Source organism: Dromiciops gliroides, chromosome 4 (genome assembly GCF_019393635.1).
Source record: "Dromiciops gliroides isolate mDroGli1 chromosome 4, mDroGli1.pri, whole genome shotgun sequence".
Lineage (NCBI taxonomy): Eukaryota > Metazoa > Chordata > Mammalia > Microbiotheria > Microbiotheriidae > Dromiciops > Dromiciops gliroides.
Window position 1 is genome coordinate 138,315,733 of NC_057864.1, and position 20,046 is coordinate 138,335,778.

Consider the following 20,046-nt stretch of genomic DNA (forward strand, 5'->3'; position numbering starts at 1 on the left):
TATTTTTGCCCTGAGGAAAAGTGGGAGGAGAAGGAGATGGGGGACAGGTGAGGGGAAGGGAAGTTTGGGGGAGGGAGGTGTAAAAAGCAAAACACTTTACAGGAAGGTGAAGATGTTCTGCATAACACCCTATGTGTGACATATACTGAATTGCTTGATTTCATAGGGAGAGTTGAGGAGGGAGGGAGGAAGAAAAATTTAGAAAACTGAATTAGCTCAAAGGCCTTAACCTCATCAGAGTGGGCTCAAGGATGGAATACAAAGGAGGAAAAAGAAAAAAAATGAAAAATCAATCAATGTATTGAAAAAATTCTTAAAATATAGGCAATGCTTCACAACCGTAGAACTTCCATTTCTGCAAAGGAATGGGCTTAGGGTGTCTTTTCATATTTTCTTTCTTGTAATTTTACATCATTATTTTTTTAAAAATTATTTTGTGGTATTTGCACTTTCCACTTACATTGTTGTAGTTATTGTGTATATTATTTTCTTGCCTTCAATTACTTTCTTCTGGATTAGTCCATGAAATTTTTTCTATTCTTCTCTATATTCAGAATATTTGTTTTTTTTGCAGCACAGTAGCATCATTACATTCATGTACATATTTGTTTAGCCATTTCTCAATCAATGGGCAACTAATTTCTTTCCAGTTTTTAGCTATAATAAAAAATACTTCTGTAAATATTTGGGGGGTACATGGGGCCTTTATTATTTCATGAATTTCTTGAGATATATGTCTAGAAGTGAACTCACTGAGTCAAAAAAATGGACATTTTTGCCACTTATTTCAATAATTCAAAATTGCTTTCCCCACAAATGTATTCTTCTACCTACCTTCACACAATCTTTCCAAAACTATTTATATCTTTTGTCAAATTTGACAATTGTAATAAATCTTATATCAAGAAATAGAGGCCTACTTTTTAAGAAAAAATGCACCTATCACCAGAATATCTCAAGATGCTTATCCAAATGATTCTAGATGTATATACAAGTTATCAAAATTACACTTGCTTTTGGGACAAAAAAAAAAAAAGCAAAGTACTTAGGATGGTATTCAGGTCATATTTTAACTGAAAGAAAAATAGTTTAGATAAAGAAAATATACTAAAATAACTTTATAAGAATTTCCTAGGTTCCTAATGTCATCTTTTAATATGCACTTTGGGATGGGACTAAAAAAAATGCAAACTGGCTAATCAGCTTTCTGTACAGAGACAAAACAAAAACAAAAACAAAAACACTTACCAGCTCAGTGCACTTTGATGGAGATTCAGATAAAATAGCTTTCTTTTCTCCCCAAGGAAAATATTTCCTATTCGCTCCTATCCCATTTTGAACCTTTAAATCAGTATCCCTGAGAGACAATAAGTACTTATTTTTTATCTTCAAGATCTCTAACTTTAATCATGCCAGAAACTTATTTTCCTGATGGGTCCAAAAAAGTTTTTGGAAAAATAATAGACAAATTTCTCAACTGCTTTAGGAAACTTAGAGGGCTAAAGACAAGAATAACATCTAATTATTTATTTTAAAACATATCTATATTTGCTGCCAGGAAATTTTAAGAGAAGTAAGCACTGATTTTGTTGTTGTCATTGTTTGTTTTGCAGGACAATGAGGGTTAAGTGACTTGCCCAGGTTCATACAGCTACTAAGTAAAATTGATTTTTAATGGCCTTGTGAACCATCTAAAGTAATTGATGAATTTCAGTTACTTTAGTGAGCATTTAATCCAAACTATACCCTGAAAGTTTCATTTGACCATAATTGAAAAATGATTGTCCAGCTTGAAGATTTCTAAAGGACTAAGTAGCATTCAGTTCACACTAGTTCTAGAACCTTTAGGGACAGCTTTTGTGATATGTCTAGAAGTGATTCTACCATATCTACAAACCTAAGCAAATAGCTATTCACATAGCAAATACATAATTAGGACAGTAATGGATTTGCAGAAAACCTGAATTGTTCCTAAATCTAAGAAAGATAGAGTGGCACAATGGACAGTCAAGTGAAATTTATTAAGCACCTACTATATACTACGTCCTGTGCTAAGCATTGGGAAAAGAAACATAAAAGAGTTCCTTTCTTCAAAGATCTTATTTTCTAATGTGGAGACAACATTTAAGCATATAATTACAAAGAGGATACACACATATATGAATATACATACACACACACTTATGTTTGAGTGTGTCTGTGTGGATGTATGTGGATAATGAATAAAAGACGATTTTGTATCCTGGCAACTACTGGAATGAGGAAAGGATTTATGAAAAAGGTTCTGTTTGAACTGAGCCTTGAAGGAAAACATGGGCTCCAAAAGGGAGAGGTGAATGGAGTGCATTCCAAGAATGGTGTACACTCTGGACAAATGCTTAGAGACAGGAAATGAGATACTCTGCAGAACAAGTAGACTAGTATGGCCAGATTATATTAAGTGGAAGGGAACAATGTGTTAGAAGATTGGAAAAGTAGGAAAGGGCCAAGTTGTAAAGAGATTTAAATGCAAATGGAGGAATTTATATTTGCTCCTAGAGTTAGTAAGGAAACACTAGAATTTTTCCCCTGTATTTTGGGAAACAGCATGGTTGGATCTATATGTTTGGAAAATCACTTTCAAAATTGTGTGGAGGACAGATTGAGGTAGTTTGAGGCTTTAGGTAGGGAGACTCAATTGGAGACAATAGGAATCATTCAGGTAAGTTGTGAGGAGTGTCCAAATAAGGGTGATAGCTGTGGGAGTCAGTAGAGAGGAGAGATTTTGTATATGTGTGGAGATAGAAACAAGATGTGGCAATTTAATGGATATGTAGCTTAAGTGAGAATCAGGAATTGAGCATGACTCCAAGGTTATGAACCCAGATGACTAGAAGGAATGTGATGCTCTTGCCAGTAATAGGGAAATTCAGAAGATGCATGAGTTTGGAGAAAAGGAAATTGATTCATTGTTGAATTATTTTTAACAATTTTTAAAAAATTTCATTATGAACTGAATAAACAGCAATAAGAATTGAATTATATAAGTAAAAATGTATATGATACTTTAAACTTCTTATATATATATATATATATTTTAATGTATCACATTTAACATAATAGTTATCTTTTGAATAATGTTGAATTTTGAGGTGTCTACAGGACATTCATTTCAAAATGTACAATAGGCAGTTCATGATGTAAGAGTTGTGCTGAGAGAGAGAGAAAGCAAGAGCAAGAGAGCAAGAAAGAAGAGAAAGAAAGTACTAGGTAAATAAATCTAGGACCTGGATTCTACTACCTCCTCAGACACTTAGTAGGGGATAAGGGTCTACTGGGGAAAAGAACCAGCATGTATTAAGCATTTTCTTTGTATTAGGCACTGTGCCAAGCACTTTACAAATACTATGTCATCTGATAATAGCTGGCTAATAAGGAACAAATTATTTAAGCACTCAGTGCCCATTTGCTTATCTGTAAAATGGGAATAATAATACTTCATCTACTTAATGCACAGAATTGGTGTATATAAGGTGAATTACCTACATTTAAGCTCCACTTTCTCTTATCTTGAACTTAAAAAGGGAGCTAAATTTCTTTGGATTTAATTTTTCACCTCTTTTCTTTCAAGCAAGTATATATTCATTAGACATAATATATGAATTTTATACCATCTTAATCCTGAAAAATACAACATGCAAAATTATCTTTTAATATTTTCATTTTGTGTAAATTGTGTCATCTTAGCCAGCATCATAAACTGATTACATAGGAAGTATTTAATAAATGCATGTTGACTAACCTCGTGAAAGCATAGGATTTTGGAATTTTAATGATTATACTTCCTGCCTTTAGGAGCTATATCCTTTTTTTTTTTTTGGTGAGGCAATTTGGGTTAAGTGACTTGCCCAGGGTCACACAGCTAGTAAATGTCAAGTGTCTGAGGTCGGATATGAACTCAGGTCCTCCTGACTCCAGGGCTGGTGCTCTATCCACTGCACCACCTAGCTGCCCCTAGGAGTTATATTCTACTTAATATTCCACTTCCTCTTCTGTCCCCCATATCTCCTACCTTCAGTAGTGTCTGATACAATAGTCTACATATATCTACTTGAATTAAAATAATTAAAACTTAGCAAAGACTTTGTGAATTACTTGATGTGACCTTCTGCCCATTGTAATAATCCATTCTACAATATCCCTGAGAGATTGTTATTCAGCCACTAGATGGACACTTTATACTCAATAAGTGCTCAATCATTTCTGAGGTAGCACCTACCACTGATTTTGTAGAAAGTTCTTCCCAATGCTGAGTTAAAAGGTACATCTCCAAAACATCTATTCACTCTAAAGCAACATAGATCAAGCTTACTATATTTTCCAATAGACAACTTAGTCACTGTGCCCCACCTGAGTTTATTTTCCTCTAGGATAAACATTTCTAGCTCCTTATGTTCACCATATGAAATCGTTTGTAGTCCTCTTAACATTCTGGCCATTCTTCTCTTTACTTGTAAATGTGTTTCTCAAGTTGCAGTGTATAGGGCTAAACACAACTTGCCACTGTAAGGATTAGAGTGATGCTACCTGCTGGAGAGTTACTGTAGGAAAGTTCTGCCATGACGAGGAGTCTGAGGGAAAGCCATGTGGTCAAGTTGCTTGGAGTCAGGAAGTGATGTTTGCTCATGGGTACTGTCTATCAAAGCTACCAGCCAATCAACTTGAGGAGCCTCCCATTTCTGGGAGGAGAATACAAAGTAGGAAGCCGACGCTGGCAGAGGGGTTCTTCCTCTTTGGGTTTGAGACACTGGCTTGGTGGAAGGACTTCACGTGGGAGGTTAGGAAGGCTAGGATTTCTATGCTATAAGAAATCTGTTCTCTATCTTTCTCTCTCTTTACTATCTTATATCTTTTAATAAACCCTTAAAAGCCTAAACTCTTGGTGAATTTATCAGTGATTTTAGCCAGTTTCCCTCCAAAACTGGGGGGGACAGATTAGAACCCACATTTAGATTTTTAAACAACACACCACATACTATCTGAGCAGTGAAAAGGATCACAGGACTACCACTTTCTTTGACCAATATGTGATATTTCTGATTATTTTTTAACTAAGAGGTATGATTTGGTAACTTAAGTAAAAAATTTTTAAAATGAACATTTTGTATTATTCATTCCAAAAACCAAATATCCTATCTTCCACAAATACTTTTTTAAAGTCCATATAATTTGTTTTATGTATATAGACTATGCAAAAAATTTTCTCATTAAAGTGTTCCATACATTGATCGAGTCCTATTAAACAGACCATACCACAAATAAAATCTGAAGAGGCAAGTTTGAGTACTTAAATTTTAATATTAAAATTTTGTTCATGGAGCATTTGCTGAATTGAAGTTATTTTTAAATAGTCAGAAGGTCCAACTAGTGACATAAGTCCTAGTCATTCTAAATTGTTGTGTGTTGTGTTGTGTGATTTATCTTTCTTGCTGCTACCCTCCACTTTCAAGATTGATATGTGAATATATAGATATATTTGTTAAAGATTGCAAATACTATAATCTTACAAAACATGTGGGGTCATTTGGAAACATTTTGAAAGGCAGCAATAGATAGGCTTGTTGGAAAATATGCATTGTAGTCAAATCCAAGTATTAAAAAAAAGTATTTGTTAGGAGGCTGTGTTGGCATCACTAGTTAATTCCAATCTCATAGGATTTTGTTATTTTTAAAGACATTTTTAGTCCAAAAGTACTTTGTTTTGTGTTAAAGGGCTAATATCGGAAACCCCATGTACTTCGAATACAGTGAAAAATCTAGCTAGGGGAGTAGTAGGGGGCGGGGAGGCAGCAGCAACAACAAATAACAAACAACAATAACAAAACAAAAGTCTTTTCTATAGACTTATTCAAAATATGTTTCCAATACCATCTGTAGCTACTGTGGGACATATGTTCTTATCATGTTATTAATGCCAGGACTATTGTTTCAAACTTTCTGAAATGAATCAAGGTTTTATACAGACTTGTGTTTTGGTTACTTTTTAACTAACTTGTCCCTTTTACCAGTATCTTAGATTTATGTGAACCAGTGTTAAAGATTATACTCTAAAATGTTCAAATATTATTGTACAGTATTACTCAACATTACCCATTTTTGTCCTACCCACTCCCTTCTCTTTGCCTGTCCTCATGCATAGTATGGCCTATTTTGTCCTTACCTTTGTAGGACACATATGTTATTGTTATTATCCTTTCCTTTGGGTTATGTTATATTCATTTACTTTTGTTCATTTTGCTCTCCCTATGAGAATATAATCTACTTGAAGGCAAGAGCTATTTCATGTTCATCTTTTTACCCCTAGTAGTTATCCAGGTATCTTGCACTTAGTGATTAATACTATTTTGTTTGTTGAACTGAATTAAAGTCGCAACCCAGGTACCACTTTGGAACTCTCGATGATTTTCTCAAGTGAAAGTTCTGTGTTAATTAAAAATATAGGATTTGGTTAGGAAGTAAGAATAAATTCTCATGATTTCTGCCTGAATTTACTATCCTCACCACAAGACCACTGAGTTAAAATTGAAGGCTACCACCAAACACAAAATCTTCCCCTGGTTACAAATAGGTATTTTGACCAAGATTTCAATACCTAAATATGAAGTACAATGTTGGAAAATGCAGTACTGATTAGCTCATTTGAAGCACAGAATTCATGAGATTAAGGCCCTATTAGATTTGGATTTGATTCCTGGACATGTCTCAAAACAGAGGAATGATAATTTCCTGGCCAGGGTTAGAGTACACCTAATGATGAATAGTAAAAAAAAAAAAGTGTTTTTCCTGTTGTCTCTGAAATATATCAAGAGAACTTTCAATTTAAAAGAAAATAGGAAGTAGAAAACTATCTATACAATAACTCCCATTTATACAGTGCTTTAAATTTTGCAAAACTGTTATATATAGTATGATATGTATGTATATATATGTACACATAACATGTACAAATATATATATGTATATGCATCTATTTTTCTATCTGTCTATCTATCTAGTTTGATCCTTAAACTCCTATGATGTAGGTTTTAATATTATCTCCATTTTAGAGAAAAGGAAACAGAGGCTAAGAAGGATCAAGTGATTTCCCCTGGACCAGAAAGTTACTAAGTATCTCAGTACTGAAACTCAGATTTTCATGACTCCCATGTCCAGTACTTTTTTTCTTCATTCTGACACACATTCTATCTTTCATCAACAGGGTAGATATAAGAGACAATAGGTATCACATGGGAAGTATAGCAATAGAATCAACTCAAATTTAACAGGAAATTAAATTCAAAGAAAAAGCCAGTTTTATAACCCATGGTCTCAATTCTATACAGAAATTTTGTATTATTGTCATTTTTATTATTTTTATTGCCTTGGTCTACCTATGACCAAGGAGTATTTCTCAAACTATTTGTATTTGTCTTTATTTAGGCAAGTCCACAGAGTGCAGTTAGAAGCCTAGGTGAATTGGACATCTTCATTCAAAGAGGCAAATTGACCTCATAAGGTATCACTGAGACTTGATGGAATAACACCCATTAGAGGAACAGGACTATAGATAGCTTCTTCAAGAGATATAGATAGACTGACAGAAGTAAAAGAGCAAGAGGAAGCAGTAATGGTAAGTTGTCCACACTATTGCTTTTACACCAATCTAAAAATAGTTCCAGACTGACTGGTGATCAGAGAATCTAAGAGAAAACTAAAGTGGGTGAGTTTTCAAGCCTAAGATCACAAATTAATCTCACAGACAAGGGATTAGTGCAAGAATGGTGGAACAGGAATTTGCCAGCAGCTTTGTTGTTCTGATCATAGAGTAATGGCAAGAAAAAAGTCAGAATGACTGCTAATTGCCCAAGATGAAGTAGGGTGTCTTCAGTGTCTAAGTTCTAAGCTCTCCACATCACCTGCTTCAGCCACCTTCTTAGCCGTTGAAATAAATTGTTCCCACTTCACCAGGGGAAGACTATGTATGCTTGGGTAGACACTCCCCTAACTCATTGATTGGTTTGAGGCCCAAGGGTTTCCTCAACTTGCTTTAGACTGTCTGCTAAGGTAGTTTACTGGGGTATGGCTTTTGTGCATGCTACAGTTTTTGGAGCCACAAATGAGAGTTGAATTCCAGGAGGATATGAAAGGTACATGGGTGGGCCAGCAAAGTCCTCAGCAAGCCATTCCACCAGGAGTGCTAGTCTTCCTTTAACACCCCCATATACACAGTCTTCTTTGGAGCAAAAACAAGAAAAAGAATAAGAGGATAGTATGGAGGAAATGCAAAATGAACTATCAGAACTATGAATATAAATGGGCTGAACTCACCTACAAAATAAAAACAGATGAAAGAATGGATTAGAACATCTATGCATGGAATGTTCCTCACCATCATCTCTGCTTCCTCACTTCTCTGACTTTCTTCATGTCTCAGATAAAATCTCACTTTCTACAGGAAGTCTTTCTTGGTGTCTCTTAATTCTAGTGCCTTCCCTCTTTGATTATTACCTATCTATGCTGTATAGAGCTTATTATATAGTTATTTGCATGTTACCTTCCCCATTAGGTTCTGATCTACTTACCTGTCTTCAAAACCTCAGTGCTTGGCACAGTGCCTGGCATATGGTAGCAACTTAATAAATATTTATTGACTGACCAAAATTAGAATTCAATAATATGTTGTTTGCAAAAAGCACAATAGAAACATAAAAATGAACATAGAGTTAAAATAAGGGGCCAGAGCAAAAAAATCCATTATACTTTAGTGGAAGTCAAAAAAGTAGGGTGAGCAATAATGGTTTCAGATATGACAATAGGTTTTTGCTTTTAAGACTTAAAGTCTTTTAATAAGACTTTATTAAAGGAGACAACCCAGGGAAACTGTTAAGTTAAAAGGTAGCTTACAAAATGTGTTGATACAAATACTAAACACATATGCACAGAATAGAATAGCATAAAATGTTCAAGAGAAAATCTAAATGAATTACAAAGTGATAAAAGGTAGTAAATCCTATGAATCTCAATGTATCCCTACCTCACAGTGGATATATCTAGAAAACAAACTTAAATGATAATTTCATTAGAGTATCACAATATAAAATTAATCTATGTATATAACTAGCACGTCTGCATATTACTGATAAAACCCAGGAGGAGATAGAGAATTACATTTATAGTTAGTACAAAATGTATAAACCATTTGAGAGTCTATCTACCAAAGTATACACAGGCACTCTGTGAATACAACTACAAAACATTCTTTGCCTAAATAAAAAGAACTATAAATAATTTGAGAAATACTACTTGGTCACAGGAACAATCATACCATACATATGAAGGCAATACAATAAAAATGACAATAATAATTTACTTATCAGTCCACACCAACTAAACTACCAAAGGATTGCTTTATGGAGCTAGAAGAGAAAAATAATCAAATTTACCTAGAGGAACAAAACATTAAGGATCTCAAGAAAAATAATGGAGGGAAAGAGTCAACAAAGAGGACTTAGCAGTAACAGATCTCAAATTATACTTCAAAGTAGTAATCATCAAAGCAATTAGGTTCTATTAAAAAAATAAATCTGCAAATCAGAATAAGTACACAATATACAGAAGCAAACAAATATAGATGCCTAGTGTTCAATAAATACAATGCTCCAAGCTATTAAAGATTTTCTATCTAAAAAAAAACACCACACAAACAAACAAAAATATTCTGGGAAAACTCAAAAGCACTCTGAAAGAAATTAGGCTTAGACTAACATTTCACACCTTCTTCCAAGATAACCTCTGATGGATTCAATTACTTACATATAAAAGTTCATATCATAAACTTATTGGAAGAAAGAAGAAACTATCATTCAGATCTATAAGTAGGAGAGGGTTCACACCTAAACAAAGTATAGAAACAATCACAGGAAAAAAAAAAGTTTTGATTACATAACATGTTTTAGTTTGCATGAACAAAAACAATGCAGCTATGATCAAAAGGTAAATATATAATTGTGGGAAATCTTTGCAGCAAGTTTCTCTGATAAAAGTATCATTTCCAAGATATATGAAAAATTGACAGTTCGGGGCTGCCACTTCAGAGATCTGACTTACTGGTGTCCCCCACTCATCACTGCTTAATCTGCAAAAATATCTGACAAACCAGATATGGCTGAGATTCAGAAATTCGATAAATCTAAATTGAAGAAGACAGAAACACAAGAGAAAAACACACTGCCTTCAAAAGAAACAATTGAACAGGAGAAGCAAGCAGGTGAATCGTAATGAAATCTGCCCTGCCAATATGTACTGTACATTCCATAAGCATTCCCTTTTTAATTTTACTTCTTTTAGCTGTTTAACTTTGTAAGACGCAAAGAAGTTGGATAAAGTTTAAATGACTGTGCTGCACCTTTCAACATCAAAAGAATAAAAGAACTACTGACATTGAATTGAATGCCCAGGTGGCTGCCTCTTTCCATCTGCCTGTCCTGGCTAGTTTGGGTCCTGGTGGCATTAATTTTTTTTTTAAAGAGCTTGCGTATTGATGAAAAGAATAACCCAGGTGGGGCTATAGTAAATCTAGTTAACAGTGAAAATGCAAGGTTCTGGCAAGCTGTCAAATACAGTTAATCAGAGTGCCATGTTCTGTTCAAATGATTTTAATTATTGGAATGCACAATTTTTTCATATGCAAATAAAAGTTTTAAAACCTGAAAAAAGATATATAAGGAATTGATTAAAATGATAAGTATATTTATTCAATTTCCCAATTGACAAATAGTCAAAGAAAATGACTAAGAAGTTCTCAAGGGAAGATATTGAAGCCATCAATAGTCATATGGAGAAAAAAAAAGTGCTTCAAATAACTAGTAATTATAGAAATACTAATAAAAGCAAATCTGAGGTTCCACCTCACACTCATTAGAATAACAAAGTTGGAAAAAAGGAAAAACATTAAAATGGTTGAAGTAAAAGATGGATATTGATGTATTTTTGCCATCAATAGTTGTGAAAGTATACAGACATTCTAAAAACAATTTTGAACTAATTCCAAAAAGATAGTAAACTGTATGTACCCTTTTTACCCTCTACTAATTATATGTCCCAACGAAACCAATGAATGAGGAAAAGGATCCATATGTAAAAAATATTTTTAACAACATTTTTCAGTGCAGCATAAAACTAGAAAGTAATAGCAAATTACTACCAGAGAATGGCTAGATAAATCTGTGGTATAGGAAAGAAATGTAATATTATTGTACCATAATGATGAAATAGAGAATTTCAGAGAAACCTGTAAAGACTTCTATGATCTGATGTAGACTGAAGTGAACAGAAACAGGAGTACAATTTACAAAATAATACTACAGAGGAAAACAACAATGAAAGACTTTTATTAATGAATTTGCCATCCATTTCCTGATAGAGAGGTGATGATCTCAATATCCAGAATAAGATCTACAATTTTGTAGACAGGACTAATATGGGAATTTGTTTTGCTTGACTATGTATACTTGTTACACTGCACTTTTTTCTTGTTGGTTTTCTTTCACATTTGGGGCAGAAAGAAAAATAGAAAGGAGAGAAAATAAATTCTTTCTAAAATATAATTTAAAGTAAAACAAAAGAAACCTATAATTAAAAGGGTAGAAGTACACTGTATATTAAAAAGATTTACTCCTGTAAGGAAATCAAGGAACCTGAAAGGGAATGGGATATATTGAGCATTTGGGAAAAGGCCAATGGAAACGCAAATAGAAGCAATATTGTCATCAGAGTATAGTATAGACCACTTGGCAAGAAAGAAAAAAATAAATAGAATTCAGGAAACAAATCACAAGCCAGAAACTATGGCATAATATAATAGTGTTGGGGAACTTCAATTTTCCAGACATTTGCTGAAGCTCTGTTTCTGACAGAAGGAAAAAGCTAATAATTTCTTTACTTTTCAATGATAGTTTCATGCTTCAAGAGATTGAAGAATCACCAAAGGGAATTCTTTTCTGGATCTAAGTCTAACAAACCAGGAAAATCTAGTGGTAGACTAAAGAATGATGGAAACTTTGGTGTTGGGGTGGGAAATGAATCTTCTCTCTCAGAGTTTATGACTGAAAAAAAGAGGAAAATAAGAAATGTTCATGCATCCTGGATTTTTGGATAAAACATTCCAAAGTGCTTTGAAAAAGATCTAAACTTCAACAGGGGAAATTAGTCCAGAGAAGATAGAGAGACTTTCAGAAGATAGAGAGAATTTCAGAAATAAACTTCTGGCAGCACAAAGAACAAAAAAGGGGGGTAAAGAGAGGGGAAAAGACAGACACAGAGACAGAGACAGAAAAACAGAGGAGAGTGACAAGCACTGTGTTAATAAGCACTTTACAAATATCTCATTTTGTCCTCATAACAACACTGTGAAGTAGTTACTATTATTACTCCCATTTTATGATTAAGGAAACTGAGGCAGAAAGAAAAAATGATTTGCCTAGGGTCATACATCTAATAACAATATGAATCCTGAATTGGATGCAGGTTTTTCTGTATTATGTGGCACAGTAGCTAGAATATGCTGGGGCTGGAGTCAGGAAGACTCGCCCGCCTGAGTTAAACTCTGGCCTCAGACACTTAGCTGTGTGACCATGAACAAGTCACTTAATTCCTTTTGCCTCAGTTTTCTCATATGTAAAATGTGAGAGAAGGAAATGGCAAATCACTATAGTATCCTTGCCCAAAACAAAAACCCTAAATGGGGCCATGAAGAGTCAGACGTGACTGAAAAATGACTGAAAAGGAACAAAACTTGACTCCAAGCTGAGCACTCCATCCACTGCATCACTTACTTAGTTGTCTAAAGTGACTGAGGGTTCTCCTAGGGACTTATCTGCCTGCTTAAATTTTATAGAAGCCCCTTGCAGAATACAAGAAATTAAGAAATATAAAATCAAAGCATAATCCTCCAAGGATGTGGGGAATGTTAAAGCTCAGAATAAGTTGTGACAGGTACAGGAAACTATTGGTAAAAAAAATTAAAAATCAAGGTATATTAGGAAGGAATTGGGAAGGAAGATCAAAATACAGTCACAAGGGAAAATGAGTTAATAACTAACCAAGGAAAGAAGTCATAGCTGATAATTTTCTTCTGTTTTCTTTGTGAAGGTGAATAAAAAGAGAAGAAAATGCATAACAGGGAGTTGATATTTATAGGTAAGGTGGTACTGAGTGAATCTAACAGCCATGGAGAAGTTCAAATCACTTGATTAGGATGAACTTCATTCTTATGTATTGTAGTAACCAGTCAATTTTACTGCTAAGCTACTGTCCTTGACTCCTATAAAACAGAGGAGAACAGAATCATAACATTAAAGAAGGGCAAAGGCCCAGTTCACCCTTCTCCCACCAAAAATAAAAAAGTCATAGGAGGAAGAGAATGAAGTCTGTTAAATACTAGCAGGCTATTTCCATTCCTGAAAATTTTAGAAATATTACAGTAGGTGTTAATAAAATCAAAGGGAACAAGGGCCTCAGCCTTGGATCACTCCTAACATCTGTTATCTTTCCTTTTACACACATGCTGCTGAATGAAGGTAAAGAAATCACATAACCATTGTTACATAAACTCAACTAGGCCCTCATTAATGCTTGGAAATCCTACTATACCTCCCCTATCAATTAACTATCACATTTTGGGCAGCAACTCTTCCATAACTTTTCTTCCCTACTCAAACCTCTCCCCCCAACTATCTCAGCTGAGAATGTTGCCTCACTTCTTACAGATAAAATTGATGCCATTTGCTATGACCTCCCTCTTCCTACTTCTTCCCCACCTATCACAAAGGTGTCTTCTACTATTGTCTCCTCCTTTGACACGATGAAGGGGATTTGCCATCCCCTCCAACATATTTCACTTACTTTAAATCTCTGTTTCTGTATTGGCCCCTTTCCTACTGCATATCTATCTATTTCTCTCTCTCTCTCTCTCTCCATATATATATATATATATATATATATATATATATATATATATATATATATATATATCCCCATGTCCTCCTCTTCTGAACAAACCTTCACTTGGTCCTTCTGTCCTATTTCTCTTTTGCCCTTCATAGCTCAGTTCCTTGAAAGATGATCTCTAATAGATGTCTTCATGTTTTCTCTTATTATTTTCTTCTTAACCCTCTTAAATCTGGCTTCTGAGCCTATCATTCCACTGAAACTGTGTTCTCCAAAGTTACTAATGATCTCTTAGTTGCCAAATCCAATGGCCTTTTTTCAATCTTCATTCTTCTTTGACATTGTTGATCACTCTTTTCATCTTGATACTCTCTTCTGGGTTTTTAGGGCACTTCAATCTCTCCTGGTTTCCTCTTACCTCTCTGACTACTTCTCTGTCTCCTTTGCAAGTTTCACTTCTAGATCACTTTCTCTAAGCATAGGTGTCCCACAAGTTTCTGTTCTATATTCTACTCCCTTCTGCCTATGTAATACTTCACTTGATCTCATCTGCTCCCATAGATTGAATTACCATTTCTATACTCACCATTCTCAAATCTACTTATCCTGCCCAATCTCTCTGCTGACCTCCAATCTCACATCTCCAATGGCCTTTCAGACATATCAATCTGTCTAGCAGATGTCTTTTTTTTTTTTTTTAGTGAGGCAATTGGGGTTAAGTGACTTGCCCAGGGTCACACAGCTAGTACGTGTTAAGTGTCTGAGGCTGGATTTGAACTCAGGTACTCCTGACTCCAGAGCCAGTGCTATATCCACTGCGCCACCTAGCTGCCCTAGCAGATGTCTTAAACTTAATATGTTCAAAACACAACGTAGTATCTTCTCCCCAAAGCTCTCTCTCCCTCCCCACTTTTCCTATTACTGTAGAAGGTAACATCATCCTCTCAATTTCTCAGGCTTGCAACCTAGGAGTCATCATGATTCCTCTCTATCTCTCACCCTCAATTTCTAATCTGTTGCCAAGTTCTATCCATTTCACCTTTGCATTATCTCAAATAAGCTCCCTTCTCTCCTTTGACACTGTCAGCACTCTGCAATAGCCCGCTGGTGGATCTGCCTGCCCCAAGTCTCTCCTCACTCCAATCTATTCTCCTTTCAGCCACTAAAGAGTTCACACACCCCTGTCCCCATTAAATAAACTTCAGTGGCTTCCTATTGCATCTAGAAGCAAAAACAAAATTGCTTTTTTTTTTTTTAAAAGCCCCTATAAAACCTAGCCTCCTTCTAAATTTCCGGTCTTCTGACACATCCTTTTGCATGTAGTGACACTGGTGTCCCAGCTATTCCATGAACAAGGTGCTCTATTTCTCAGCTAAGGGCATGCTCTCTGGCTGACCCCATGCCTGGAATACTATCCCTTGTCTGTTTTGTCGAGTGACTCTCTGGCTTCCTTTAAGACCCAAATGAAATTCCACCTTTTACAGGAGGTTTTCCCCAACCTGTCTAAATTCCCCTGCCTTCTCCCTGTTAATTATTCCCTATTTATGATGTATATAACTTTCTTTGTATATATTTGTTTGCAAGTTGTCTCCCCATTAGATTTCCACCTCCTTGAGGGCAGGGACTGTCTTTCACCTCTTTCTGTATTCCCAGTGCTTAGCATATAATGGGCATAATAAATGTTTATTGATAGATTACTATGTGCCAGGCACTGTGCTAAATGCTTTAAAAATATTATCTCATTTAATACTCACAACTCTTGAGGTAGGTACTATTATTATCCTCATTTCATAGATGAGGAGACAGGCAGAGGTTAAGTGACTGCCTAGCGTTATACATCTATGAAGTGCCTGGATCTGGATATGAACTCAGCTTTATCTACTGCACCATCTAGATGCCCCATGGTGAAGTTCACTCCAAGGTGAACATCTAAAAACATAAGCTGTAATTACATTAAACCTGTATAGATTTATCTAGGTCATGCCAGACACAGTTACTAATCTTGTATGTCAAGAGAATGCTATTGATATAGTATACCTAGATTTTAACCTGAAAAATTCGAATACTTAACTGTATTTTAAAACAGTGATTGGGGTATAAGCACCAAAAGCATGCTTCTTAAATTTGCAGATGACAAAAAAAATGCTATGTGATGCTAAGCAAGTCACAACCCCAACTGCCACACACACACACACACACACACACACACACACACACACACACACACACACGGGAAAAAACTGGGAAGGTAAGCTAATATACTGGATGATAGTATACAAAAAGATCTTGACAGTAAAGAACACTGGGATGAATCTAAGAAGATGAAATTTAATGGAATAAAAGTTTTATATTCACATTTTAAAAAAAATCAGTTTCTCAGGTTCCAGATGGGAATGGCATGGTTCAGCTGAAAAAACAGATGGGGGTTTTAGGGGACTGAAAAATCAATATGAGACAACAGTTCAACATGGCAGCCAAAAATAGTTAATTTGAATCTTGTCTGTATTAAGCGAGCCAGAGTGACACTCCTTTTCCTGTCTAACTCTGAACTGGCGATCCTCCATATCTGAAAAGCTCTTGCCTCTCTTTCTGTCTTTTAGAATCCCTAGTTTCCTCCAAGACACAGATCAAAGGTCACTTTCTGTAGGCAGCCTTTTCTTGTAGTACTATCTACTTGAATTTTCCCTTCTTAGGTTACCTGGCATCCACTATGGATATGTCTTATATGTACCTATTTGTTTACATGCCATTTTCCCTATTAGAGTGTAAGATCTTTAAGGGCAGAGACTGTTCTTACTTCATTGCTTAACACAGTCCTTTAAAAATTCTTGTTGATTGATTGTGTCTAGGAGTAGGGAGATGATACCCTTGCTGGATTCTGCCTGGATTAGACTATATTTTAGGAAGGACTTTAATAATCTAGATAACTTCCTCAGGAGGACAAAGAAGATTGTTCAGTCATTTTTCAATCGTGTCCCTTTCTTTGAGACTGTATATGGGTTTTATTTGGCAAAGGTACTGGGGTTGTTTGCCATTAAACTTCTCCAGCTCATTTTATAGATGTAGAATCTGAGATAAACAGTGTTAAGTGACTTGTCCAGGGTCACACAGCTAGTAAAAGTCTGAGGCAGTTTATTTCACTTTGGGATCTCTTAATTTTTGGTAAGTTTTTTCTTTACATTAAACTTGGCTCTTTGGAACTTTCACCCTTTGTATCTAAATCGACTCTTTTGAACCAAGCAGGACAAATGAAGGCAGCTTTCATGATCCTTTTAACTTTAACTCGTGCAATTTCTAGCTTAAACATACCCAATTTTTTCAACTGATCTTCACATGGCATAAATTTGAATATGTTTTACCACCTTCCTTCCTTCCTTCCTTCCTTCCTTCCTTCCTTCCTTCCTTCCTTCCTTCCTTCCTTCCTTCCTTCCTTCCTTCCTTCCTTCCTTCCTTCCTTCCTTCCTTCCTTCCTTTTTGTCAACCTCTTTATTGCACAAATGGGAACACTGAATCTAGAATTAAGTGACTTATCCAAGGTGTCATTAACATCAAATAGCAATTAAAACTATGTAGCTTGATCGCAAATCCTGTGCTTCTCCCAACCCCCTTCTGTCCCTGTTAAACTATCCTATTACTATTGAGGGTACCACCATCCTCCCAGTCCCCTGGGCATAAAACTTAAGTGTTATTCTTGAGTCCTCATTCTCTCTCATCCCCATATTCAATCTGCTGTCAAGGTCTGTCAGTGTCACCAAATATGCCTTTTTCCTTTGATACTGCCACCACTGTCATGTAACCCCTTATCTCCTTGTGTTTGGACTATTGCAATAGCCTGCTAGTGGATCTGTCTACTTCACATCTTTCATTAATCCAATCTATTTTTCATTCAGCCAACATTCTTTTCCTAAAGTCCAGGTCCAACCATGTCACCTCACCCCCCCTTCTCAATAAATTCCAAAGGTTTTTAGAGATCAAATACCTTTGGGATCAAACACAAAATCCTCTGTTTGGCATTCAAAACCCCTTGTAACCTGGCCCCCTCACCTCACCTTTTCTTATATGTAATTCCTTGCTACATACTCTTTGATCCAGTGACACTGGCCTCCTGATTGTTTTACCAACAACACACTCAATATCTCAGCTCTAGGCATTTTCTCTATCTGTTCTCCATTCCTGGAGTGCTCTCCCTACTCATCTCTCCCTACTTATTTCCCTGGCTTCCTTGAAGTTCCAACTCAAATCCCATCTTCTACAGGAAATCTTTCTCAACCTCTCTTAATCCTAGTGCCTTACTTCTATCCATTTCCCTTTTCTATTACACATAGCTTGTCTGAATGTTTGTATTTGTTGCTTCCCCCATTACATTGTGAGCTCCTTGAGGCCAGATACTGTCTTTTGCTTCTTTTTATATCCCCAGTGCTTGCCATGGTTGCCTGATAGATAGTAGGCCCTTAATAAATGCTTTATCATACTGACTCACTCATTCGCTGTGCTATATTACTAAGCATTCTTAACAATTGGAAGGCACTAAAATTGGTATACAGTTGTATGTGGGCTAGGTATTTTACATACCTAACTTCTATGAGGTAAAGTAATGAATCAGATGGTGTCCCTAGGCTCTGTCTAGTTTGATGACTTCATGCCAAGTTGAAAGAGGCCAAGTTCAAACAGTGCATTGTATCAGCAAAAACTGACAAGGGTTAAAGATAATATTTATCTTTGACTTCAGTATAAACCAATATAGGTAGAAGGGAAAATAAAGACTAACCTATGCTTTTAGGTTACAATTGCGAAGTTACAATTCTAACATATTTTTGTTGCTATGATCCTGGAAGATGTAAGAGATTCAGACATTTTCCCCTCATGCTCATCAACAAGCATCTCTAACAGTAAACACTATGTGTTATGGTATATGGGGATAATTTAAGAGACAGTTCCATATCATGAAATATTAAATCTCTATTTGATAGTGTTTACATTAAAAAACATGGTTTTATATAACATCAAACTCCATAAGCTTGTAGTAAGTCATATCCACTTTCTTTCAAACTACATCTAAACAATTTTGACTGTCAGTAAGAATTTGTAGAAGTTAGAGGAGGGCAGGAGAAGTAAATTAAGTAAAACGCAATGATTTACAATCTCTTACTTAGTCAATACTGCTAAGATTTTCTATTAAACTGCTCTTGAGCACATTAAAATGCTATTTCAAACTACCATGAAAATCTTTGCCTCATCCCATAAAAACAGATAAGCTAGGAGCTTCATAATAGTAGTCCAATTTGGTTCAATTTAGCAAACATTTATTAAGCAACTGTCTATATTGAGTAGTAGGACAACAAAAGTGACATATTACTCAAGAGATACAACATATATAGAAGTGAAGAAATACAAAGTAATTGGAGGCCAAAGAGAGAATTAACAACCAGGATTATCAGAGAAAGCTTCACAGAAGGAGGTGATATACAGAGTTATGAAGGAATAGAAGGATTCTGAAAATCAAAAATGAGGTGGGGACTATGCTAGGTGAGAGTACTTTAAGTGAAAATCTGACTATGTTCACTCTGCTCTTGTTATTCATTACAAAGCAAAGATGCCATGAATACATTCTCCCACATCCCCCTGATTTCTATTTCAGGTTAAATATAAGGTCCTATACTTGGGTTTTAGATAAATACATTGTGCACATATAGAACAGGAGAGTGGATGTGTGAGCAGTTTATGTAAAAATGACCTAGTCATTATAGTTAAATAGAAATGGCCTATGTGATGTGACAAGCAAAAATGGTGATTGATAATAGTCTGCACAGAGAAACATGCTACAGAAAAAAAAAAAAAAAAACCTGTTCCTTGCTATGGTAATACCTCATGTGGAATTTTATATCTAGTCGTTGACAAATTTACTATGCATACAGAAGATAGTGACTAGTGTGGTAGGGACTCAGAGTGCTACATGATGACTGACTGAAAGGATAGAGACTATATATCCTGATGAAGACTTTCTACTTTGTGAAGAACTGTCATATGGAAGAAAGGATTAGACTTTTCCCTCTTGATTTCAGATGGAAGAATTAGGACTTG

At 35.4% G+C, this 20,046-nt stretch overlaps 2 protein-coding genes across 3 annotated transcripts in view; one reads left to right on the plus strand and one right to left on the minus strand.

Moving 5' to 3' along the window:
- Window positions 1-20,046, minus strand: part of FMN2 (formin 2) — a 453,587-nt gene that overhangs the window by 127,429 nt on the left and 306,112 nt on the right. The window lies entirely within an intron of this gene.
- On the plus strand, window positions 10,165-10,306 carry LOC122753415 (thymosin beta-4-like; the record flags this gene model as incomplete). Its single annotated transcript, XM_044000800.1, has 1 exon — window positions 10,165-10,306. A coding segment is annotated over one exon (132 nt), but the record flags the coding sequence as incomplete, so codon positions are not given.